This window comes from Bombus affinis, chromosome 13, assembly GCF_024516045.1.
Source record: "Bombus affinis isolate iyBomAffi1 chromosome 13, iyBomAffi1.2, whole genome shotgun sequence".
Lineage (NCBI taxonomy): Eukaryota > Metazoa > Arthropoda > Insecta > Hymenoptera > Apidae > Bombus > Bombus affinis.
In genome coordinates, this window is record NC_066356.1 from 781,819 (window position 1) to 804,508 (window position 22,690).

General features: G+C 35.1%; 3 protein-coding genes and 1 long non-coding RNA gene across 5 annotated transcripts in view; 2 read left to right on the top strand and 2 right to left on the bottom strand.

Moving 5' to 3' along the window:
- Positions 1-13,224, bottom strand: part of LOC126923058 (mucin-19-like) — a 46,567-nt gene extending 33,343 nt beyond the window's left edge. The window contains exon 1 of the mRNA XM_050736062.1: positions 13,065-13,224. The gene's annotated coding sequence lies outside the window, so the exon portion shown is untranslated. The remainder of the gene's footprint in view (positions 1-13,064) is intronic.
- On the top strand, positions 4,473-12,347 carry LOC126923065 (aconitate hydratase, mitochondrial-like). 2 transcript variants are annotated; one of them, XM_050736085.1, is made up of 9 exons: positions 4,473-4,732; positions 6,111-6,265; positions 6,342-6,508; positions 7,170-7,925; positions 8,387-8,589; positions 9,288-9,576; positions 10,204-10,477; positions 10,567-10,915; positions 11,390-12,347. In XM_050736085.1, exons 1-9 carry the CDS (start codon positions 4,700-4,702, stop codon positions 11,528-11,530), a joined length of 2,367 nt encoding a protein of 788 aa, XP_050592042.1. In that variant the 5' UTR covers positions 4,473-4,699; the 3' UTR covers positions 11,531-12,347. The 2 variants fall into 2 exon arrangements, with proteins under 2 accessions (XP_050592042.1, XP_050592043.1); XM_050736086.1 differs by lacking the exon at positions 4,473-4,732 and adding an exon at positions 5,340-5,375.
- Positions 13,225-14,483: 1,259 nt separating the features above from the next.
- On the bottom strand, positions 14,484-16,432 carry LOC126923089 (uncharacterized). Its single transcript, XR_007713054.1, has 5 exons — positions 16,178-16,432; positions 15,532-15,636; positions 15,020-15,288; positions 14,748-14,955; positions 14,484-14,598 (listed from the first exon to the last, which is right to left on the bottom strand). It is a non-coding gene; the product is annotated as an uncharacterized LOC126923089 (long non-coding RNA).
- Positions 14,876-18,100, top strand: LOC126923081 (B9 domain-containing protein 1-like). The gene is made up of 5 exons (XM_050736119.1): positions 14,876-15,001; positions 15,121-15,232; positions 15,554-15,662; positions 16,432-16,550; positions 17,564-18,100. The coding sequence occupies exons 1-5, from the start codon at positions 14,876-14,878 to the stop codon at positions 17,665-17,667; spliced, it is 570 nt and encodes a 189-aa protein (XP_050592076.1). The 3' UTR covers positions 17,668-18,100.
- The last annotated feature ends 4,590 nt before the right edge of the window (positions 18,101-22,690 follow it).

Genomic DNA, 22,690 nt, shown 5'->3' on the forward strand with positions numbered 1-22,690 from the left:
CGCCTAACCCAGACCTTCGCGAGATAAGTTGAAACTCGTTTGGTACTGCTCTGCTCGACTCACGTTACGAGAGATTCTTTATCTACAGTGTGCCTTGAGAAATATGTGCGAAATTCTGCATTTTTTAAATCGAGTTCTGAAGGCGAGGGATTTTAGATTACAATTTTAGATTACAATTTGATTTTAAACCTGTTAAGGATGTAAAATTATGTAAAAAGATTTGATAAACGAAGAACGTTAATAGGGTAATTTATACATTCCTACGTTGTGGTACCGAAAATTTCTATTATTTAAAAACAAAAAGAAAATAATTCATAATTGTAGAGGGAAGAGAAGACATTGAAGAATGTAATAAATTTAAGATTAAGGTATTGGGAAGGAACGAAGAAACTTAAAAACTAAAGAATCATACAATTTACAAGATAGGTTAGTGAGGTAGACGTACAAAAGAAGAGAAACAATGTACTTACATATTAATGCTATAAATTTATTATTAAATTAGTACGTGTAAGATAGGAAGATGAATAACAGATAAGGTTGAAATATAGCTGAATAATAATTCTTCTATTAGAGGTACAATTTCTAAGAAATTGCCAAGATAATTAGAAGAATAATAATTGCGAGTGATATCAAAATTACAGTAGTTACATATGCTTTGCGTAGTGAGAATGGAGCATATGTTCAGGAAGTATGTGTGTCACTTCTGTTTCGACATTAGACATATCGAGTGCCTTCTATAGAACAAATGAAGTTTATTCCCACCCTTGAAACAAAGTGTTTCGTAATTTTCTATCGCGAGTAACTGGCCATCACGCGAAAGTCCTTCGCTTGTTAAGAATTCTTCCTATCTGTTATATGACAAAGGTGTCATTTCGCGGATTGTACAACTGTAAAAATCAATATTACCGATGCATCTATACACAAACCTATTACAACAGGTTTCATTCCTTTTTCTATTTATATCTTTATATAACTGTGCTTCACAATGGACGCAAATATCTTTGAAAAATTTCATACGCACCATAGACAGATAAAATAATAATAAGATAGATAATATAAAATTCAGAGAAAGAAATGGAAAAAATCATATTCACTTCAAAATTGTGTTATTTCAAGAACCTTTTAATCTTAAAAGGAGTTTGAACATTAAGCATGCGTGTTCAAGTATCGTGTAAGGAACAGAATCAACATCGAAAGTGTCTTACACCGTAAACTGGCTAATTTGTTTGCCACAAAATGAAAACGAAAGGATCCGTCTGTGGAACAACGAGCAGGATCAACGTGAGCGTGTCGAAACATGGTCCACCTACAACAAGAGTTAATCATGTCAAGGACCCATTCAGCATTCTCTCCGCTTCGTATAATCTTGTTATAATACCCTCTTAACCCTACGCGCGGGCGCCAGTGAATCAATTTTATTCGGCTCTCGATTATCCGTTTAATGATAATGAGTTTAAAGGAATTCGGACGCGTGCCAACGTTGACAATTGCGTTACGACACATCAAGGTCCCAGAGATTAAATTTTAGCATTTTCTAAACCGCGATTATTATTTTTTTCGGACAAAATAAAAGTACACAGACATAAATGATAAACTTTACATGAAAACTGGATATTATAATATTAAATCGTATTATCTTTCGGAAGAATTTCGAGTCTGAAAAATATTCATTTCACTCTTATTCTATACTTTCGTAACTAATATAGTTGTATTTTTACTTCATGCATGAAGTAATTCTCGTGTTCCAGATTACTGATTTCATACTACTTAGAAATTGATTTTTTATTGTTCCTACGCATTCCCAGAAAAAAGTATTACGGCCTCTTCTTTGATACAAGACAATCGTACTGTTCCTAGGATGGATATTTAGATCACCCTCTGATCCAGGCTTGTTGAACAATGGTAACAGTGAAATGTCATCTGATTTTATGACGTCGTAATAAAACGGCTTGGAAATAATCGATGACCGAACTTTGCAATATTGTAATGTATCTACGATAGTGTTTCGATCTTCAATCTTTGCTATGATCGATTCTCCTGGTTTTGAGCACCAATTAAATTCCTCATTGATCTTTCCCAGAGAGCTTTGATGAATCATTCGCGATGTCTCGGAAGAGGAACGAGCAATCCAGTCCTGTTGAAGTAATCAGCAGCCTAATCATTTTAGTTTAATTGCTGGTTTAATTACTGTATCTAACAAAGCTTATCCGCGTGTTTGCTCCCTTTTCCGTTATATAAATGCTGCGTTTTCTTTCAAGATCGATCGTACTTAGAGCAATTTGCTTCTACATTGAAACAATCGGTACTTTCGAGCAATTTCAGTCGAAGTTTCTGGCTTAGACTCACCAGATTTTTCAATCGGTTACGTAAGCAAATAAAGTCTCCATAGACTCCATATAATCGCATTATCGCCGCTCAGATAAGATCACTACGGTTTTAAATTCGCAATCGAAGAGTTATCAATTTCGATCGACATCTGCAAATTCCACAGTGACGACTTGCAAAGCCTATTCTTCGAACGTAAGATCATCGCCGATGCTCCAACCACGCCACTCCACTCTCGTTTTTTATTCCTTTATTATCAACATTCGGTTGCAAGTCGAATAAACATGACCATACTCGTTTCGTGACATAAGCAAATCGTGAAGGCAAAAGTGCCCTGATTTTTTCGAACTTGCTGTCATTGTGACTAATTAGATTAGACGAGGCGTGTTTGATACCGTGCGATTGCGTTTTATGGATCAGAAAGAGCATCACGTACAATGAATTACTTTGTTAGTAAATATACGTTATAGTTAATTGAATATATAGAATTGAAGAAATTATATACAAAATAGAATTTTACAGAAAAAAATTGGCCATTAGTAACTATTAATTTCGTAAAAGAATTGATGATCAAATTATAGATAGAAAAGAAAAAAATTCCTTTTTTTCTCATTTCACAGAGTTGCGTTACTTTGTTCGTAATTTCTGATAAGTTCCATCTGTTCAAAGATATTAAAAATTTTCTTCGCATTACTATCACGAAAGTTTAGCTAGAATTCGTACAACGATGGAATTAATCGATAGATAAAAATAATCTGGAGCGTGAATTACGTACTATCTTCACGTACTTCTCAAACGCGTGAAACGTATGTAACGATGATAAAATTGATTGCGATGCTTTGGGCTGACACCCAATGCGTAATAACAATTTATGTTAATTTTATTGATAAATTAAATTAAGAATTTAATCCAACAACGAAATCACTCTCAAGATATTTCCATACTAATGTATGATGCTTTATTATAAGTACATTTCTCTGATAGATATGTTGCAAATAATGCTTATGTCGGAGTAACTGATAAACTGATATTACGACATCATTTATAAAGATAACTTAATTGACTTAAGAAAGAATTAGGTACTGATATTTCCTGAGAATCCAATCAAGTTTCTTCAAGTATTTTTTTAGATATTCATTATCGTTATTCATCATTAATTTACAATTCATTCTTCTTGGCATGACTATGAATATTGGAGATAATATTTTTAGTGGATATAAAAGATATTTATGTGAAATCACCCTACCTCTATTCTGCGTTATTCAATTTGTTGCTCAAACAAGATAGACGTAAAATGAGGAAATCTATTTATAAAAGTACCATTATAAATATATTACAGTCCGAAAATAAAATCAGTCCAATATTCAAAGTTCCCACGTCTGCTCTACTCTATGCCGGTAAACATCGATCGATAACAAACTTGAGGCCCCCTTCAGGATATTCCCTGAATTATCAATGACATGCCGGTTCTCACAGTTCCATTCAACAACGCTAGCCGCGCTGCTTCTCTGGAACTGCTCGTACTACGTTTCAGTACAGTTTAATCAATAAGTTTGCTAGTTAGCTGCGTCGTAAATTCAAACATTCTATACATATATGAATGTATACTATCCGAGGAAGATTTTTCTTTATTCCATAGATACCAATCAAACGATGCTACTTATTTGCGATATGTATTTCTCACACAATCCCTTCAAACAATATTCTCACGAATAACATTACAGATTTATTCGCGCCTAACGACAAATTCTTTAAACAGTGCCAATATTTGTTATTCACGAATAAACTCTGAAACTGTATTTATTATTTTTCTATTCGTTATTCCTTAGGTTAGCAGCATTAAATGATACTTTATTCTTAAAATACTTTACTCTCTATACTTTAATATCTAGTATCACGTGTTGTTACTCCAAATGATGTTTGTTAAACTTTGACTTCTTTCCACTCTCATCAATTTTCTACCGCGCAATTACCAGAACTGATTAATCAAACTGTACAGCGGTAGCGATAACTACGCCACAAGAGGTTGAATGAACAGCTGTTAAAATTTCCTCCGTCAAAACTCTTATTGGCTCGTCAATGGTATCAACGGCTGCTCGGAAAGTTGTCGAAACAGTGAGGGCGCCTGTCTTTCATTCTCACGAAATTCGTATCTAAATAGGTCGAAGAAAGGGGGCGCATGCGTGACTCCTCTGCATTGACACGAGGAAGCTAAGCTGAATTTCACTCAGTTCTCTAGTGGCCGGTTTGAGAAGGGCTGCCACAAGAGAAGACGCGGTTTGTTGGTGTTCCTCGTCTCGCGCCTGCGCTTTTTCTTTGCCTACGAATCCACTTCACGAGTCGCGACGTCACCAGGAGGTTTCCTATCACGAGAATGTCGTATTGCACCCGAATTCTTCGGGATCAGGTATGCTTAATTTTTTTCAACATTTTACATACCAAAAGAATTTCATCGTCGCAGAATATCAAATTGAATCAGTGATATGAAATTAGTCTGTGCCTCGAGTTTGACCGCTCGACCCCATTATCAAGGTCGATCGTGTCATGTTGAAGTGACAAACTTTCAATCATTGATTCGAATGTTGACAAAAATCCATTTTTTTTTTTTTTCTTTTTGAATCAACTAACTATGGTCTGTGAGATCAATGATCTTTCAAGTGATGGGTATTCGCCGTACTTTGTTCCCCATTTGATTATCTTAACTGAAAATGATCGTGTTACGTTTTCATTGTGACATTCGAGGATACTCTATAATTTGATCGCCAGGTTTTGTGACGATCATTGGGCGAAATCGTTTGATCGGTATTTTGGAGCAAAGCGCATTTGGAGCACTTAAGACAGTGCAGTAGAGAAAGATATATCGCGATAATAACAATGTACGAGTGATTAGAGAAATGGACCGAATAGGACGATACAGACACGTTACATAATATCTTTCGAAATTATTGCATATAATGAGTACATTTTTAGGGGATTTCGAGGTTAGGTTTGCGACCATTGCGCCAGGGCTGCGTGACAGACAGAGATGAATGGAAAATATTCATCAATCGGTAATTTGATCCGTTGGTTTTTCTTCGAGATGTCGGATAAATTTTTATATGATAAGAATATATATACTAACTAATAACGAGCGCGTGTTGTTGAATCAAGAATAATTACACTGGATGCTTTATATACTTTCTGGAATATGGTTTTTTCCAAAATATCTCGCGAGAAGTTGAGCAAATTTTTCGTCTTCGTGAATAAAAGAATTACGTAACTGTTGTATGTAGATGAATCTATTCATACTATTTCGTTACATGTACATACTTATACATAACAAGTTAAGGACACAGTAAAGTAGAGATATAGCTAAACTATTTCATTATCATTAATCTTTTTCTCAACTATCGTATTTTTGTCGTATAGGCGTAAGTTTTCCACACATACTCGAGAAATATTACTGAACCGTTAACAATAAAATTATTTTTAAACATATCTACGAAGATGTTAAGCTCGCATTATCTGCAAGCGAAACATTGTTATCGTCAATAAACATTAATTACGCTAGTATACATCAGGCTCAAGTATAGCGCGTAACTGTGTATACTATTCACAAATTAGATGCTATCATAAATTATTTCTGAAATTCATACCTGAGTTGACTTACTCTAAGATATGCAGATATAACTTTCTCATTTTTTACTTTTTTTGAAACATGACTTCCATATCTTTTAAATTCAATTTCTTACTCGTTTGATATTCAAAGATTGATACGATGATTAATTAGTGAATTTCATTTGTAGAAACTCGCTATCTTTGCGACAGACATCCAGCAAAGATGCTTCAGCGTGAGCGCGTTGAATTTTGCCGCCAACAAGGTGGCAATGTCCAAATTCGATAAGGACACCTACCTTCCGTACGACAAGTTAGAGGAAAAACTTAAAGTGGTGAAGAAAAGGCTAGTATGAGATGTCTGCATAATCAAGCACAATATCTTTGATTTCCTAATCGAGCATATGATAAAATACTTGTAGGTTGACCCGACCGCTGACACTGTCCGAAAAAGTTTTGTATTCTCATCTCGATGAACCCGACAAACAGGAAATCATCCGTGGTACTAGCTACCTCAGGTTGCGACCTGATCGTGTGGCTATGCAAGATGCCACTGCCCAGATGGCCATGTTGCAATTTATTAGCTCTGGTATGGTTTAAAGCATTTGTAATTTAATTAAAAAGGACTCCTATTTTTCTTTTTAGGAAGATATTCTTTTATATTCTGTCGTTTGAATAAAAAATAAGGATTCATGTAGTAATTTTATTATAAATTGTGCAATTTCTCCAATTGGGCCATTCTAAACCAATAATGCGTTATTAATGATGATATGAAAATTTTTCATATTGTCTTATACAAAGCGTATTAACGCTTGTTACAAGCTTGTCTGGCAAAAATCAGTCACATGATACGACAGGAAACAATTTTTATATTAATCATATAAATGTACACAAAACAAAACGCATTTACAAAATACTATTAATTGTAAAATGATCCTATATGATAATCATAAAATGCTCATTATATCTTTCTATTTTAGTATGCAGGAATTAATTCAAGAAATATGATATAGTATGTGATGTCACCATGAAGTTGTCATTTGAGATGAAAAGATTAAATTACTTAGCATTAATCCTCCCCAACTATAGGATTTCATATCCAAACAAGAAAATATCTTTTTCACTTACGAGAAACAATTCAGTTTGGAAACGATTAAAGTTAAAAAGAATCTCCAGTTGACTTTAACAAAGTTAAAGACACATCTATGGTACTTTTTAATCCTTTACTCAAAGTTGTTAATTTTCTGCAGGACTACCAAAAGTCGCCGTACCTTCCACTATTCACTGCGACCACTTGATCGAAGCCCAAATGGGTGGCGAGAAAGACTTGAAACGTGCCAAAGACATCAACAAGGAAGTGTACAATTTCTTGAAGACAGCTGGTGCCAAGTATGGCGTTGGTTTCTGGAACCCAGGCTCCGGTATCATCCATCAAATCATTCTTGAAAACTACGCTTTCCCAGGTCTATTGATGATCGGTACCGACTCTCACACACCTAATGGCGGTGGTTTGGGTTGTCTTTGCATCGGTGTGGGTGGTGCCGATGCCGTCGACGTAATGGCTAACATACCATGGGAATTAAAATGCCCCAAAGTCATCGGAGTGAAACTGACCGGAACCCTGAAAGGATGGACCAGCCCCAAGGACATAATTTTGAAGGTAGCTGGTATCTTGACGGTCAAAGGAGGAACTGGAGCGATCGTAGAATACTTTGGACCTGGTGTCGACAATATTAGCTGTACCGGAATGGCGACTATTTGCAACATGGGTGCAGAAATTGGTGCTACTACCTCAATCTTCCCGTACAATTATCGTATGCAAGACTATCTGAAGGCCACTGGACGAGCTGATATCGCTGCTGCCGCGGATATGCATAAAAAAAGCCTCTTAACTGCCGATCCTAATGCTAAATACGATCAACTGATCGAATTGGATTTGTCTACTTTGGAACCACATGTCAATGGACCGTTTACGCCTGATCTCGCTCATCCCATTTCAAAATTGGGTAAGTGGAGTGAATGATCGAGGTAGTTAAGGTATTACGCGTGCCTGAGTAGATTTTACAATACTAATTTTTTTTTAATTCTGAAAAGCTTTAAAAGAAGATAAAGTAAATATGGTTTTTGTTAAAATTCGATGGCATTTGACTGTGAATATTCTTTTGCAGAATGTGCAAATAATTTTCAAATATTTTACGTAAATATTTTTCTACTCGATTGGAAAAATATAGTAAATATAATATCAACTTCCTGCTTTGTACTTTAAAAAACTGTAACGTTTAGAAAATATGTATCTATTCAGACAATACATAGCTCCTGAGAACATGAAATTTATAGACTCAAAAATATCCTATTAACTTTGTATCTGATCTCATATTTTAAGAAAGTACAAAGTTTAGAAAAACTTCAGTGTTAGATTCATCAAAGAAATTGAACGAGAGACATTCATTACTTATACCCCGACTAGGTGATGCTGCCAAGAAGAACGGCTGGCCGAACGAGATCAAGGTTGGCCTGATCGGTTCCTGCACAAACAGTTCTTACGAAGACATGGGCCGATGTGCGAACATCGCCAAACAAGCTCTCGATCACGGTTTGAAAGCAAAATCCGCGTTCAACGTTACACCAGGATCTGAACAGATCCGTGCTACCATCGAACGCGATGGAATTGTAAGTTAATTTCTAGAATAATAGTTTCTGATTAGAATTAAAAGCCTGTACCAAAGTCAAAGTTGCATAGTTTCTTTGGAATCGTGCCAAACATTGGTACATGTTACTTAGCAACAAGCAACGCGACCTACGCCAATTCTTAATTTGGCTTCGATATTTTGACAGTGTCAGTGAAAAAATAGAAATTGTCGATTTACATGACGGGATCATTAGATGACAATGAAATCGATTTAGAATACAATCTAGAACAATACATCGCTAGAGGTAGGGATGAAGATTGTTAGAACATTGTAGAATGTAACAAGGAGACTGAAGAATATTCTCGCCTTTTAAATTGATACCACAGATATTGCAAATGTTCAAAGTATCAAAAAGTAAGCGAGATATTGCAATTGTTTGAAAAATGTCGCAAAATTATTCAAAATAAAAAGAATATCAGAGATATTGTAGACTTTTGTGTTAAAAATACTACAAATTTCGTAAACACTCGAAATGCCAAAAATATTAGATACAGATATTTCGAACTTCCAAGCTATTAAATATATCTAAAAATTAAAAAATCCCAGATATATTACGAAGATATAGCAAAATTTTTAAGTCCCTAAGAATATTTAAGTTCTAAATTTCACTAGTATTCCCGTGGATATATCACGTAAGTAACTGAGATATTAAACAAAATTAAAATCCTCTTGATTTAGGCGGAGATCCTTCGAAACTTCGGCGGCACTGTATTGGCTAACGCTTGCGGACCTTGCATCGGTCAATGGGATCGTCAAGACATCAAGAAGGGAGATAAGAACACGATCGTCACTTCGTACAATCGAAATTTCACGGGAAGAAACGATGCCAATCCCGCAACTCATGCTTTTGTCACTAGCCCTGAACTCGTCACTGCCCTTTCGATTGCCGGCCGATTAGACTTTAACCCTGTTACCGATAAACTCAAGGGCAAGGATGGAAAGGAATTCCTTCTCAAAGATCCGTTTGGTAAATATGATTTTGTTATGATTATCAAAGTATCTCATTAATGCAAATATTCTGCCATTATGTATGAAACCATAAAAAAAGATAACCAAGATCGTAGTTAATTTGCAGGCGATTAAACATGAATCACAGCATATGGTATATATCCGTTTCATAACGAGATTGTTTCATAGAGATGTCTGCGAATAATTTATCGTGTCCAGTACTGGATAATTACAAGGTTAAGAATAATATGCAGAGATTAAATCGAAGATCCAATTGGATATTCGATTGTGAAATATTGGACGTAGACTTTCGCCTTTGAAATTGATTATTGAGGTTAAGAGTGGTTTATTACTTAACTATGCGAGACTGCTTCGTGCACAGATAGTGATAAAGTGTTCGTGAATCTGTCGCCTGTCCGTATGTTTTTGTCTTTTATGAAAAGAACAAAGTTCTTCCGTATCTCTGTCTAATGCGACAATCTTCAATGATAAAGTCTGTTTACGAGCAGAACTCGAATATAGTGAATTTATGAAACATTTCACGTGTTTCTCAAACACTGGTAACAAACTTTGGACGTTTTATATTTCACAAAAGTACATTACTTGCCTAATTGATGTTTTGAAATAAATATAAAATTTTATCTAGGTGATGAACTTCCAAGCCGCGGTTTCGACCCTGGCATGGAGACGTACGATGCTCCTCCAGTTGACGGTAGCAGCGTCAAGGTCGACGTAAGCCCGACGAGCGAACGATTACAGTTATTAGAACCATTCGACAAATGGGACGGCAAAGATCTCACTGACATGACTATCTTAATCAAAGTCAAAGGAAAATGTACCACTGATCACATCTCGGCTGCTGGTCCATGGTTGAAGTATCGTGGCCACTTGGACAATATCTCCAACAACATGTTCATTGGGTAAATTTTTCATAATCTGGAATATCATAAAAGTTATAGCATTCACAATTTTCTAAATTTTGCCTAAAAAATTATCATACATTTTTTAGAGCTGTAAATGCCGAAAATAGCGAGATGAACAAGGTAAAGAATCAGCTAAATGGTGAATGGGGGAAAGTTCCGGATGTTGCCAGACATTACAAGAAAAATAACGTCAAATGGGTAGCCGTTGGTGACGAAAACTACGGAGAAGGTTCGTCTCGAGAACACGCAGCTCTCGAACCAAGACATCTCGGTGGTCGTGCCATTATCGTCAAGAGTTTTGCCCGTATCCACGAGACCAACTTAAAGAAACAAGGACTGTTGCCTCTGACTTTCGCCAATCCTAGTGATTACGATAAGATCCAGCCTACCGATAAAATCAGTCTTCTGGGATTGAACGATCTGGCGCCTGGCAAGGTACACTTTTGAAGACATTAATTATTTCTTTTGTCAGATAAGACATTTTGTATGGAAATCTAAATTTTTAGATTGATTTTTTGGTTGCTATCTCTGAATGGTAGAACTTTTTTATGGAATATTAATCGAGCACTATATTCTATTATGTTGAGTGTATTTTGAGAATTAATTAACTATTATTAGATCACTATGACATATAATATAATTACTTTAATCTGAAAGTCACCTAAATATAGACGATCAAAGGTAGCACTAAGATAGCACTTGCGATAGTGCAACATATCGAGTATACTATTATAATCATTGCTGATGCATTACATTGAAGTATTCGAGCACGTAATCCTTGATTTCTGAATAACAATGTTTAATTTCAACTACACCTTTTCTAGATGGTAAACATTTGGCTAGCAACCAAAGGAAAAAGTTTCTTATACAATCAATGAAAGAAGATTAATTTTCCCTTTTAATTTGCAGCCAGTAAAGGCAGAAATCAAGCACAAGGATGGCAAAGTAGACGCTATAACCCTGAACCACACCATGAACGAGCAACAAATATCCTGGTTCAAAGCAGGGTCGGCTCTGAATCGCATGAAGGAGCTCGCTAGTGGAAAGTAAAACACGTTCGTCTATCAAAATCGCGAAACCGTCATCGTTTTTTGAGGAGACGTGCCACGATCTCGTAGTTCGTTGTGTGTATATCGTTAGTAAGACACGAACAGAGACTGTTACGATATAACACACTAATCTTCCAGGTAGATTTGCGTAACAAAATCGTGATGGCGAGATTTGTCGTCGTTGCTTTGCGCAACGTGACGTTTCGAAACTAAAGAGAGGGTTATTTAGAGAAAAAAAAGTACATAAAAGAAGTGGAAAAAAGAACAGCACCCTTTTTTTCGTGACAATACCGTTGTATTATTTGTAGCGAAGAAAAGAACGGAAGAAAGCAATGGTAATGAACTATGATCGGGTGAAAGTCGAAAGACGAAGAATAATTTTAGACAAATTTTTAGCACGCATCAGTTAAATCATAGAAGAAGCGAATCGGATCGAATCGTTCGTTAAACATTATTCGAATCGTCCATTGTTCATTACATGTATCGCAATGCGAATCACGCGTCGAGAGATTCCTCGAGTTTCGTACAAAGTGCAAGAGGAAATTTCCATGAGCCGATAAGGCGGCGGTGCAACTCACGCGTGCCAACGTGTTCATTTTTAAATCGTGTACAGCCGACGATGGCACGTCAAGATTGCATGCTTCTATCGGACGAGAAATTTATTCTACCTCGGTGGAATCTTCTGTACATACTATATATTGTTCGCAATGTAGGACATATCGTGGTTATACTGTTTTCTAGGTATTTACGATTGATTCGATCAAATGTAAGATTCGCTGTTGTTACTCGAGGAATAAAAAATTGTACTGAACAGCGAACGTTGTGGGTTCTTTATTTCATGTCGCATGTATTCGTGTTTAATTTGTTGAATAATGTTTTATATAATTCCCATTTAATGTTTGTTTTGGAATGAAAAATTAATGATTAGAAATATTTACCTTTCAATTTTTAATAGCAAGAAAGATTGATATTTGTAGCTTTGAAACTTTTGACAACTTGTGTTTGGTCTCATGAGCTACATTTAATGTTCCAGACATTTAAAATACATAAACATTTAGTACTGTTTATGAAGACCATAATCGATTATTCGTGTTAATATCATCTGCTGTTAAAGACGAAAACTACATATAGATAGATCTCTTTCGGAAGATTTATAGAATCGTCGTTATAATTAATGATGAACCAATAAGATTTGAAGATAAAACTATTTTAATTCATTAAAAACATTCCAGAATAATTGCCTACTTAATTTTTTAATTTGCCGAAAGAAGACAACAGCAGACGAAATAAACACATTTAAACATTAAGATAATAACAATTTATCCGGTATTAAATGATTCTAGCAATTTATATTCTAAAATATCGAATAACATTTTAAATAGTACTCTAGAAGGTAAGTATTAAACAATGTATAACATTTTCACGACTCAGTGTACTTATTTAATAAATCCATCTAACCTCGAAACTAACACAAATCAACATTCTTTCCATCTCCAATATGAATTAAAATATTAAATATTCATAAAGTCACTTACCCTATTACAAAAAGGATGAAGGTAGGCTGGAGATAGATCTCAATGGCCTAATAAGGGAGGGAAATTAGTCAACAGAAATGAATGATATATTACATCACTGATTTTCTCGTTAATGATCGATCGATGATCGTCAGACGTTCAAGCATGCGCCGTGATAATAACAAATTCTCAGCCTATAATTATATTCACAATTATACAAATATTCGGATACCAGCATAATTCTTATTTTTATCAAATATGAAAGATCGTTGAATTCGTTTCAACGAACACCATCGTACGTGCTGAGAAAAAAGAATATGTGGCTGAGAACAAAAATTTTAATGTTGCTATAATTGACATATCAAGTACTAAGAATTAATGTTAAATCGTGTGTGAAAAAATATAATTATTACATCATTTCACTGGTCCATTATCGTTTGAGAGCGAATACTTTCTTTTCTTTTCTAAAAGAAATATAGCAAACAATTAATTTCTCTTTCTTAGACAATCTACAATTAGTTTCATTACTGTGCGATTTTGTCATTCTCGTACTTGTCCATCTTGAATGGGAAAGAAGCTATGAACTTTTTCGTAGGACCATGCGGTTAAATAGGTTCTTGTAACAACTTTTGTACAACTCAAAAGGTTTTTGTCTATTCTAATGTACAGCCAAACAGCGCAGATCCCGAACATTAAGCTTAAATACATAGGTTCTTGTACATGCTAACGTTCATGCTCTTTGACACTTGGCCGCATGGTGCAGCACCTGTACTATGAAACAACTAGAACTAAGGGCGTGAGCACTCATTTCCTCTGTTTTTATCAATTCTATATTTTAAAAATATATATACAATGAGCATTATTTTACAATATTATATTATAGTATAATATGTAAATGTCAAAAATAAAAGAATTATTGGATTCTCACGTATGATTGCCTGATATCATTAAAATATTCAATTGGTTTACTAATTAAATTTATACAATTTCTTTTACAGAAGATTAGCATTTAGTTGGATAATATTTTCGAAGGAAAACACATTTTTCTTTGACATTCTATTAATTTCAGGATTTCCGTTCCAATTCAATTTCAAATGTTCAACTTTAATTACAAATTTCTGATCAGACTTATCTTATTTGTCTTCTCAGATTTCCCATCAACCCTCCTTGCATCCTGGCGACATTAAATTTGATTCCTCTAATTGAATAGGCTCACACAGCAACAAATTAATTCGCATCTTCGTCTCTCCGTGAATTAAAGTACCTTATAATTTCTCCTAATATTTCATACCATGTCAAGGCTACGTTTACCAGAATAATGCAAGCTGTTGTAGATATTAGATAACATAGCCGACGCCTTCTGAATACTAAAGGGGAAGATCCCATCTATATTTAGTAACCGCGTCTTTTGACCGTTGAAATGAACCACATGCTATGGAAAATGGAGGCGCATGCTTCGTTACCACGACAACCAATTCGCTTAATCGTACACAAAGCTCCGATCAGCACAAATAAGCCTACCATTAGTCACTTTTCGTTCATAGAACCTTCCTCGCTGAAATAATTGAACTCTGATTATAAAAAGTATTTCTGTGAATATTACGTGCTTCGTACAAAAGATTTGGAAATTTCATCAGCATCCTAATGAAGTTATATTGATCAAGAGTTCGAAATAAACATTTTCTCTGATAAGTGTTCGAGTACCTTTTAATGATTGTACTACGTCGATGTATTTTAACGATACTAGGAATAAACAAATATCGTGGACCTGTTAGATTTCCTTTCTGTGAGTTTGTGAATTTAATTCGATTAGATTCCTACGTAAGTTGGTCATGTCAGTCGAAGGTGAATTCTTCCTCTCGATCACAGGATCCATCGAACACGCGGAGTTTTACGATGTTGACAACGCCTACTGCAAATACGGATTTCACTTTGGTCCCGAATGGAGCGTAGTTGCCGTGAGTTATTCTGCTTACCTATCTGACACGCTGTTGCGTCGACTAGACGCAGTGTTCTATCGATTTCAAAGGCGGAATTTTATCGTCGATCGTTTAGTGACTTGTGCAACCCCGTTTAGGGTATCGAGGAAGGTTTGACGCAGATATGCAAATGCAGCAGCGATCCACGAAATCTGGCAGTCTGGAATTTTCCGTTAGAAGTCACGTTCAAGAGTACCAACCCGCATGGATGTGAGTGGATTCAATGATACTCGATTTACGTACTTGAGGAAATCGAAGCCCCGAAGCTACGATTGAACCAATAAATTTTACTTTTTTAATTTTATTTTCTAATTTCTGGTCGATATGTTGATTGTTGCTGAATTCTTCTTTTTTAAAAAGTGAAAAAATTATATAAGTATTATATATTGTCCCCTTATAATATATAATGAATAGAAAATATAGCGAATAGTAGGATCAAAGGATTTCATAATATTGAAAATTCCTAAAATAACTAGAAAATATTATTAAACACGTGAAATATAACCAACCCTTTGTAAAATGGTGTCTTAGGGCCTCAGTTAATAATGTCTGTTTATGGCTTGGATATCTTCGGCCACGACGTCATCAGAGGATATGGAGTGTGTCATTTACCGCTGAAAACAGGTCAACACGAGAAAAGGTATTATATTAGATTATGACCAAAAAATTCTTTAATATTTCACAATACAATGTAACGTCGTGTAATTGCGATCTTGTCTATCACCATACTACAATACACCAAATTAGGATATCTCGAATCAAAAGGTAAATGAAGATCGTAAGGGGAAAAGCCTACATAGATAAATGACTAATACGACAAAATCAACTAATACGACGATCAATATTTTTGGAACTTTAGTGCATATTTTTCAGATTTACTTAAGTGTTGTTGGATTATGTAAATATAATGCCCCGTGTTAGATTAATCTAAGTTATTGCGATTGTGCTGCATTTAAATTACTTTTTAACGCTCTTCAACAACTCCAGATGTGGGACGTACTTATTTTCGTACGATTTTAAAAATGTAAAGTTTACAGCACGATTGTAAGTTATTTTGTTACATTATATAATCACAGTACAGAATTACACTCCCAAAAAAACACAAAAGTCAATTTCTCATAGCAGTTTACGCATAACAAACGAAACATTTCGTACCTTAAAATCCAACCTCCCTTTCTCCACATCCTAGAAAGAAACATCACAGTGATACATAGTCTAATTTCTTGCCTGACCGAATCCCTCAAATTCCCCGAATTATTTGCCACGCTGTGAATAATTACTCCGAGAATTCATTAGCCCGTAACGTAGTAGCGATTACGAGCAATTTGCTCAACATCAAACGTGATTTAATTAGTCACACGCAATCGTTTGTTAACGACGTTTGTTGTAACCTCTGTGAAATTATGCAGAATATCCGTGTATGTGCCTGAGTCCTCCTCGGCGTTGCAACGATTTGCGGCCTGGTTAACCGGAAGAAGGCCAGAACTAATTGATCCGGCGATATTGGCTTCTGGTGACGGAAGGGAACGTAAGGCAATATTTTGAAGCATATCACGTCGCTTGATGACGATTCTTCCTGACGTTAAATTAGTCGAGCTCAGCCGAGACTTCGCGTATTAAGGATAGCCGTTGCGTCGATAGTGTCAACTTACGTCATTCTCGTATCGGTCGATAGAAAGGAATTAAGAATCTCACGAATCCTCCGATGCGAATTAATCGATACGTCTAATTTTACTGATTTCAGTTTGCTATCGCGACGTAGCTGACCTCTTATTTTTTTCCGGTTACTCTCGCAAACTGCTGACGATAGCTACTTTTTTCAGCTTTCCATCGATGAAAATGCTTGTTGCTTCCTGTGCTTTTAAATATGTCGACGGTAGAGGCAAGTTTGCGGTACGAAACTTTTATCGATGATCGCAGGAATTTTGGAAATATTCGGAATTATTTATATATTTCAAGTTGTATATTTCATTTTCGGCGAATTTAAGAATATTACCTTTCCACGATCTCTCGTTCGAGATACGTACGTGTATCTTGGTAAAAGTTTCGTTACCGTGTTAGCCAATTATCTTTAATTATACCTTGCTTTCTATTCCTAAACTTTTTCTATGCTTTATTTCACTTTCGAGAACTCGACGTTCAACTCTGAGAATTATATCACTCGTTACGTCAATCGCATGACGCATTCATAGTAACTGGAAACGTGCCATTTTCACGATTAGAGATTTACAGTTTTCTTTTCCTTCTTTTTTTTAAAAAAATATCTCCGATAGAAATATGGATCTACCTTCTAACTGCATCGAGACACGCGCTCATGGGTGCAGGCACGATCGCGTACGATTTCCAGTTGCAGAGACATTTTATGATTTTCGCGTCTCTTAAGAATGACCTGGAATAAAGTGGTTCAAATTAAACAGTCGCCACGAGAATCCAGCGACTCTGAGACGCCATAAACTGTGCTGGAAAGCTACGTGCACCTGATGTTTCGCAAGCCGACGCATCATGGGCGACCTCGAGTAATAACTTTCTTTATAATTGCAGTCACGCGCATGAAAGTGGAGGGTATTGTTACCGTAACATTCAACGTGGTGCTGAAAGATTTCTTCAAGTTGGGCTACAACAATGGCGAGCAACGTAACAAGTAATGAGATTTGTTGGCCGACATAAAACGTCCTCGATTACGACATTAATATTTCCTTTTTGCTTCCCGCGTCGGCGGCTCCGTATCTCGTGTCATCTTTCTTCGCATTATATTTCATTGACGGTGATGCGTATTTACAAGTGAATATTCGTGGATGTATCTTATTTACCAGACCTGAAAGCGAACGACTAGATTTGTGAAAAATGAAAAGGCAATGTTTAATTGAAATTAGAAATCGAACATGTACTTGCAAGTGTGAGTAATATTTTGTCAAGGAGCGAGTCTTCGAGTAACATAAAAGTGTCGTATATACCGACCGATGAATTATCCTTTTCATCGATCTCTAACACCAAATGTGGTTGAAAGAATGTTAACGTGTTATAACTTAAATTGTAACTTGTAAATAATATTGGAATATATTTGGTATTTTTTCCATATGTTGGGGATTTTTCTCACCTATTTCGCTCTCTTTGAAAAAAGCTATATATTTACACTATCAAATAAATATATATGAATGTCATCATCAATCGAACAAGTAATTCTTCTTATATTATTTTTGTTTTACCTTTTTGTTTTTTACAACGTTTTCCGTAATTGTACAAAGAGAAGGGAACTAAGTCGCTTTACCAATTTTTCTTTGACCCTTTGTTGATATCATTATGCTCCCATTGCCAGAGTGTGTGAATCACTTCAGCAAATCACTTTGTGTTTTTGTTTTCTGCCTAAAATAAAAGATAAACTAGACAGAAACAGCAATATAGAATTGTCGATGACATTTTTCATGCAGTTTTTCAGTGATTTTAGAGACAACGAGATTTCCAGGCAACGAAAAGAAATCATTTCGCGCGACGACGCTTCGACTTGTATTTTGTTAATTTATTCACGCTAAAACGAGCGCGATAATTTTAATGAAACTGCGGGTACACACCGTAGGAAATTGTGACGAGTAAAATGTAAATTAAGGAGCTGAAGATCTGACGCTTTTAGATTAAACCGCGCAATTATCGTAAGAAAAATAAACAACACGAAGTATAATCCCAAGTGGGAATAATTTAAATGTGTAACATTGAACAGGTAGGTATCACCTCCGCCAATATCGTATTAACGTCTTGTGGATTTTACGAGGACGTCCGTATCAACTACTCCTGACTAATACTCAATTCTTTACACGGCTGTCGCAATTATGGCAAACCCCACGGGTGATTTATATATTTTTTAGCAACAGGCGCATAATGTCAGATAAGATTATGTGATTCTAATAACTGCAGCTTGACTCATTAAGTTTTTGCGAAACAAAAATTGGTACGATGTGGTTTAGATTTTGGATGAGTAATGGTATAGATTTTATCAAGAAATTCAGAAGATTTCTATGCATATTGGCTGGCGAAATTACACGTACACTTGTCAACTAGTTTTATAAACATATTATGTATTTGATTATATGAAACATTTTCAAATTTCATTGGTACTGTAATGATACCTAACTAACATAATTATTTATATCATAAAAGTATTTTAGTAAGCAATCATCCACAATATTCAGTGTAATCATCTTTAATGCTCACTATACATTTCTAAGAAAACTATTCACACATATATTAATATTTTATTCATTATAAGTTTTCAGTAAACAAATATCTTACAACATCTGTATATACCTTTATATTGAGCTCAAATATTGCCAATATATATATGGCAGTCGCGTCTCATTATAGTGCTAACAAAATTTCAAAATGCTCCACATAACGTGTACAATACACACGTAAATGTTTTTTACGCTAAGCGTACGAATACTTTTACGAGCCATTGTATTATACATTAAACGTAGCTACTTTCATTTCCTTTGGGAATCTTCCCGTTTCCTACTGGATAGCTTTCCGTCTCCAGATTTCTCTACTTTCTAATATTTTTCCATCGTGCATTAATCAGAGTACGTAATTTGCACCAGAGATAACTATTTAATAAAACGCTTCACCTAACGGATAACTACGTAAATTTCCCTATAATCGGCTGATCGAATGATGGATCGAGAATCAACATGAACGAATTAATCATACGATCCGAAGGTGCATTGGTAATGCACGCGTTGCTCTTCCCTCTCATTTATTGCTTTCTGGAAGAGTGGGCAAATGTCCACAAGACTGGCCAAGCGTAAATGCGAGCTTCACTCGCAAGCAGGACATCATATACAGGCGTGGCAAGTGAAATGAAAAGAATGACGCATTTTGCAATTTCGTTTTATCCGTTTCGCTGTGAAAATCCATCGAACGCCACGTGCTACGGAATGCCGATCGAAAAGCTGACAAGCACGGAGTTAACGTGCAACACGAAATCCCCTAAATAGCTAAAGTTGTAGTAATTTAACGTCGTTCGATCCAAGGTATTCCCGATGGTCATTTTTCAATGGAATTCCCCGAGAGACTTTTTTCATCCAGTTGCATTTGTCACCCTCGCCAATTCATAGGGGATGCGAAGATTTGCTTGTCACGGTGGATTCGATGAAAATCTTGAAATCCTATTTGTGTTTCGATATATATATATATGTATATGTGTGTGTTGAATTATTCATTATAATTTCAAATCAAATAAGGTAATATATACAGAGGATACAACGTATACTACAGAAAAGGAGTTTAATGTAATTGTTTTATTTTGAACTTGAGATTTATTTGTTGAATAACATTTATATTTATTGGGCGATTATTTCTTTTACTTACTTGAACGTGAACGTAGAAACATAGGACGCGAAAAGGATTCATAATCCGGGAATGTTAACCCTACATCGGAATGTGAAAATAAGCTTCGGGGTATTTTTAATGGAAAAAATTGAGTTTAGGATCTACATTGGTGGAAGGTTATTCAATAACAAGATTCTTTTTTTTTTGTGTAACAACATGTATATCTCGCGTTCTCTCAACTTTGTCCCATCGCAGGAGACTGCGCTGAATTACCGGCACGCAAAATTTACGATTATAAAACGATGTTCCTGGAAAACTCCATGCGCAACGGTATACTTAATGTATCATAAATTCAATCGCGCGCGCGTGAAAGTCGTTGCAGACATTGTTGTAAAGTTCTAAGTAAAATGAAACTATAAAATACGCATCATTTGGAAAGAGGAATTCCAAGAGACAGGATGCGATAATGTTTCTTGCATACTAATTAGGAATTCGCGGAAGATTATAATGAACGAGAAGATACATTGTTCTACTATTTTGATACGGCGCTGGTTATTCTCATAAAACCGAATTAAAATTTCAGAACAAATTTCTGTAAGTTGCCAAGATTATTAAAATACATCGAACAAAATGAATGTTAGATTATTTTAAAAAGGTAGAGAACCTTGTTATACGTGTACTTGTTAAACTTCGATAATAGAATGAAAATTATGATGTCAATTGTTCCAAAAAATTATGTTATTTGATTTGTCCAAAGAGATATGTATTAACAACGGTTATGAATCCATACAAAAATGAAATATCAACTATGACGGAAACATCAGCATAGGGGGTAAAGTTGTCCTTGGAATAGCATGTCCGACGTAGATGAGTATAAATGGAAAATTACGATCGCCCGATTTTTCTTCGTAAACACAACAAGAGGAATTTGGTACAAGAGGAAAATGTCTCAAAAAGACGGATATTTTCTGCTACTGGCGCGCTGATGCACTCGAAATATTGCAAATGAATGGTCGAAACATTCGAACGGAGTTAAAGATAAATGGAGAGCATAGAAATATGGCTCTTCTCTCCGTTGTAAACAAGGACGTAGATCTTAATTGTTACGTATGTAACATAGAATGACATTCGATAAATGATTCCCAAGCGGAAGATACTATACATGTACAATTATATATATTCAGTCGTTGCATTAAAGAATTATTGTTACACCGTATGAAGAGAATAACAATGAGATACGGCTACATTTTAAGAGAAAATTTTAATGAATATCACGCTCCACTATCGGATTTTATCCGAAGTAACTCGATACGAATAAAAACAATGTATGACTACTAACCATATTTAATGTCAAATAATTCTAGCACGTATATATAATATCAAATAATTAAATTCGAATTTAATACGTAACGAGTAATTTAAAACAAAGGACAGATAGCTTCGTGCGTGTATAATTTACCATTTGAAAAATATGACGCCTGAGGTTTATCTTGAAAAATTATTTTTTTCCTTCTCCCTAATTCTATTTATGAACTTCTTCTAATTATTTAAGGGATAGGAATACCTTCAGTTACAATTTTATGCGATTTAATTTGGATCTCTAGGAAGGATAAGATAAAAATAAATAAATCTTCTTTCTCTTTCTTTTTCTTTCTTTTTTTACATCTTTATGCACATGCAATTTCCTTATTGTTTCTGTTCCACTGGAAACAGCTTCTTATCGATGTTGTATTAAATATATATGTATATATATATATACATATATACATATTATTTTCTCTCAAACAATCTTCCCTGATTTTTTGGTCAATTATCAATCCTGAATTAGGTCAATAGCTTATACACGATTGTCTACAAAACGATACATTTTGTATGAATACATATACGAAAAACTTAAGGTATCGGAGTTCTGTCGCCAGTGTCATCCTTCACGAGAAACGACCAAAAAGAAAGAAAGATGCATGCAATTATAGTTCTCTAATACACACTAATCTATCGTTAAAGCTAGGGCTAAATTAGAATACTGACAAGTTTTATACGTAATTGCTATACCTTCTGTGCCCACATTTCGCATACACGATGTACACGATTTATCAAGGTTCATTAAAAATATAATTGACATTCGATGTCGTTGACATCGAGATAATTCTTATTACCTTGATACATGATATCCTTAGATTATGCCGAAAAATAATTTTCGCAAATTTTATGTGAATATTTGGTTGATATAAATTTAGTAAACTCTAATATTCCTTATGAACAACATTTTTAAATTATTCTATTCGATCATTAACAATTATTTAAACTCTATAACACACTCTGGATGGACGAAATTTCAACGATTAAAGA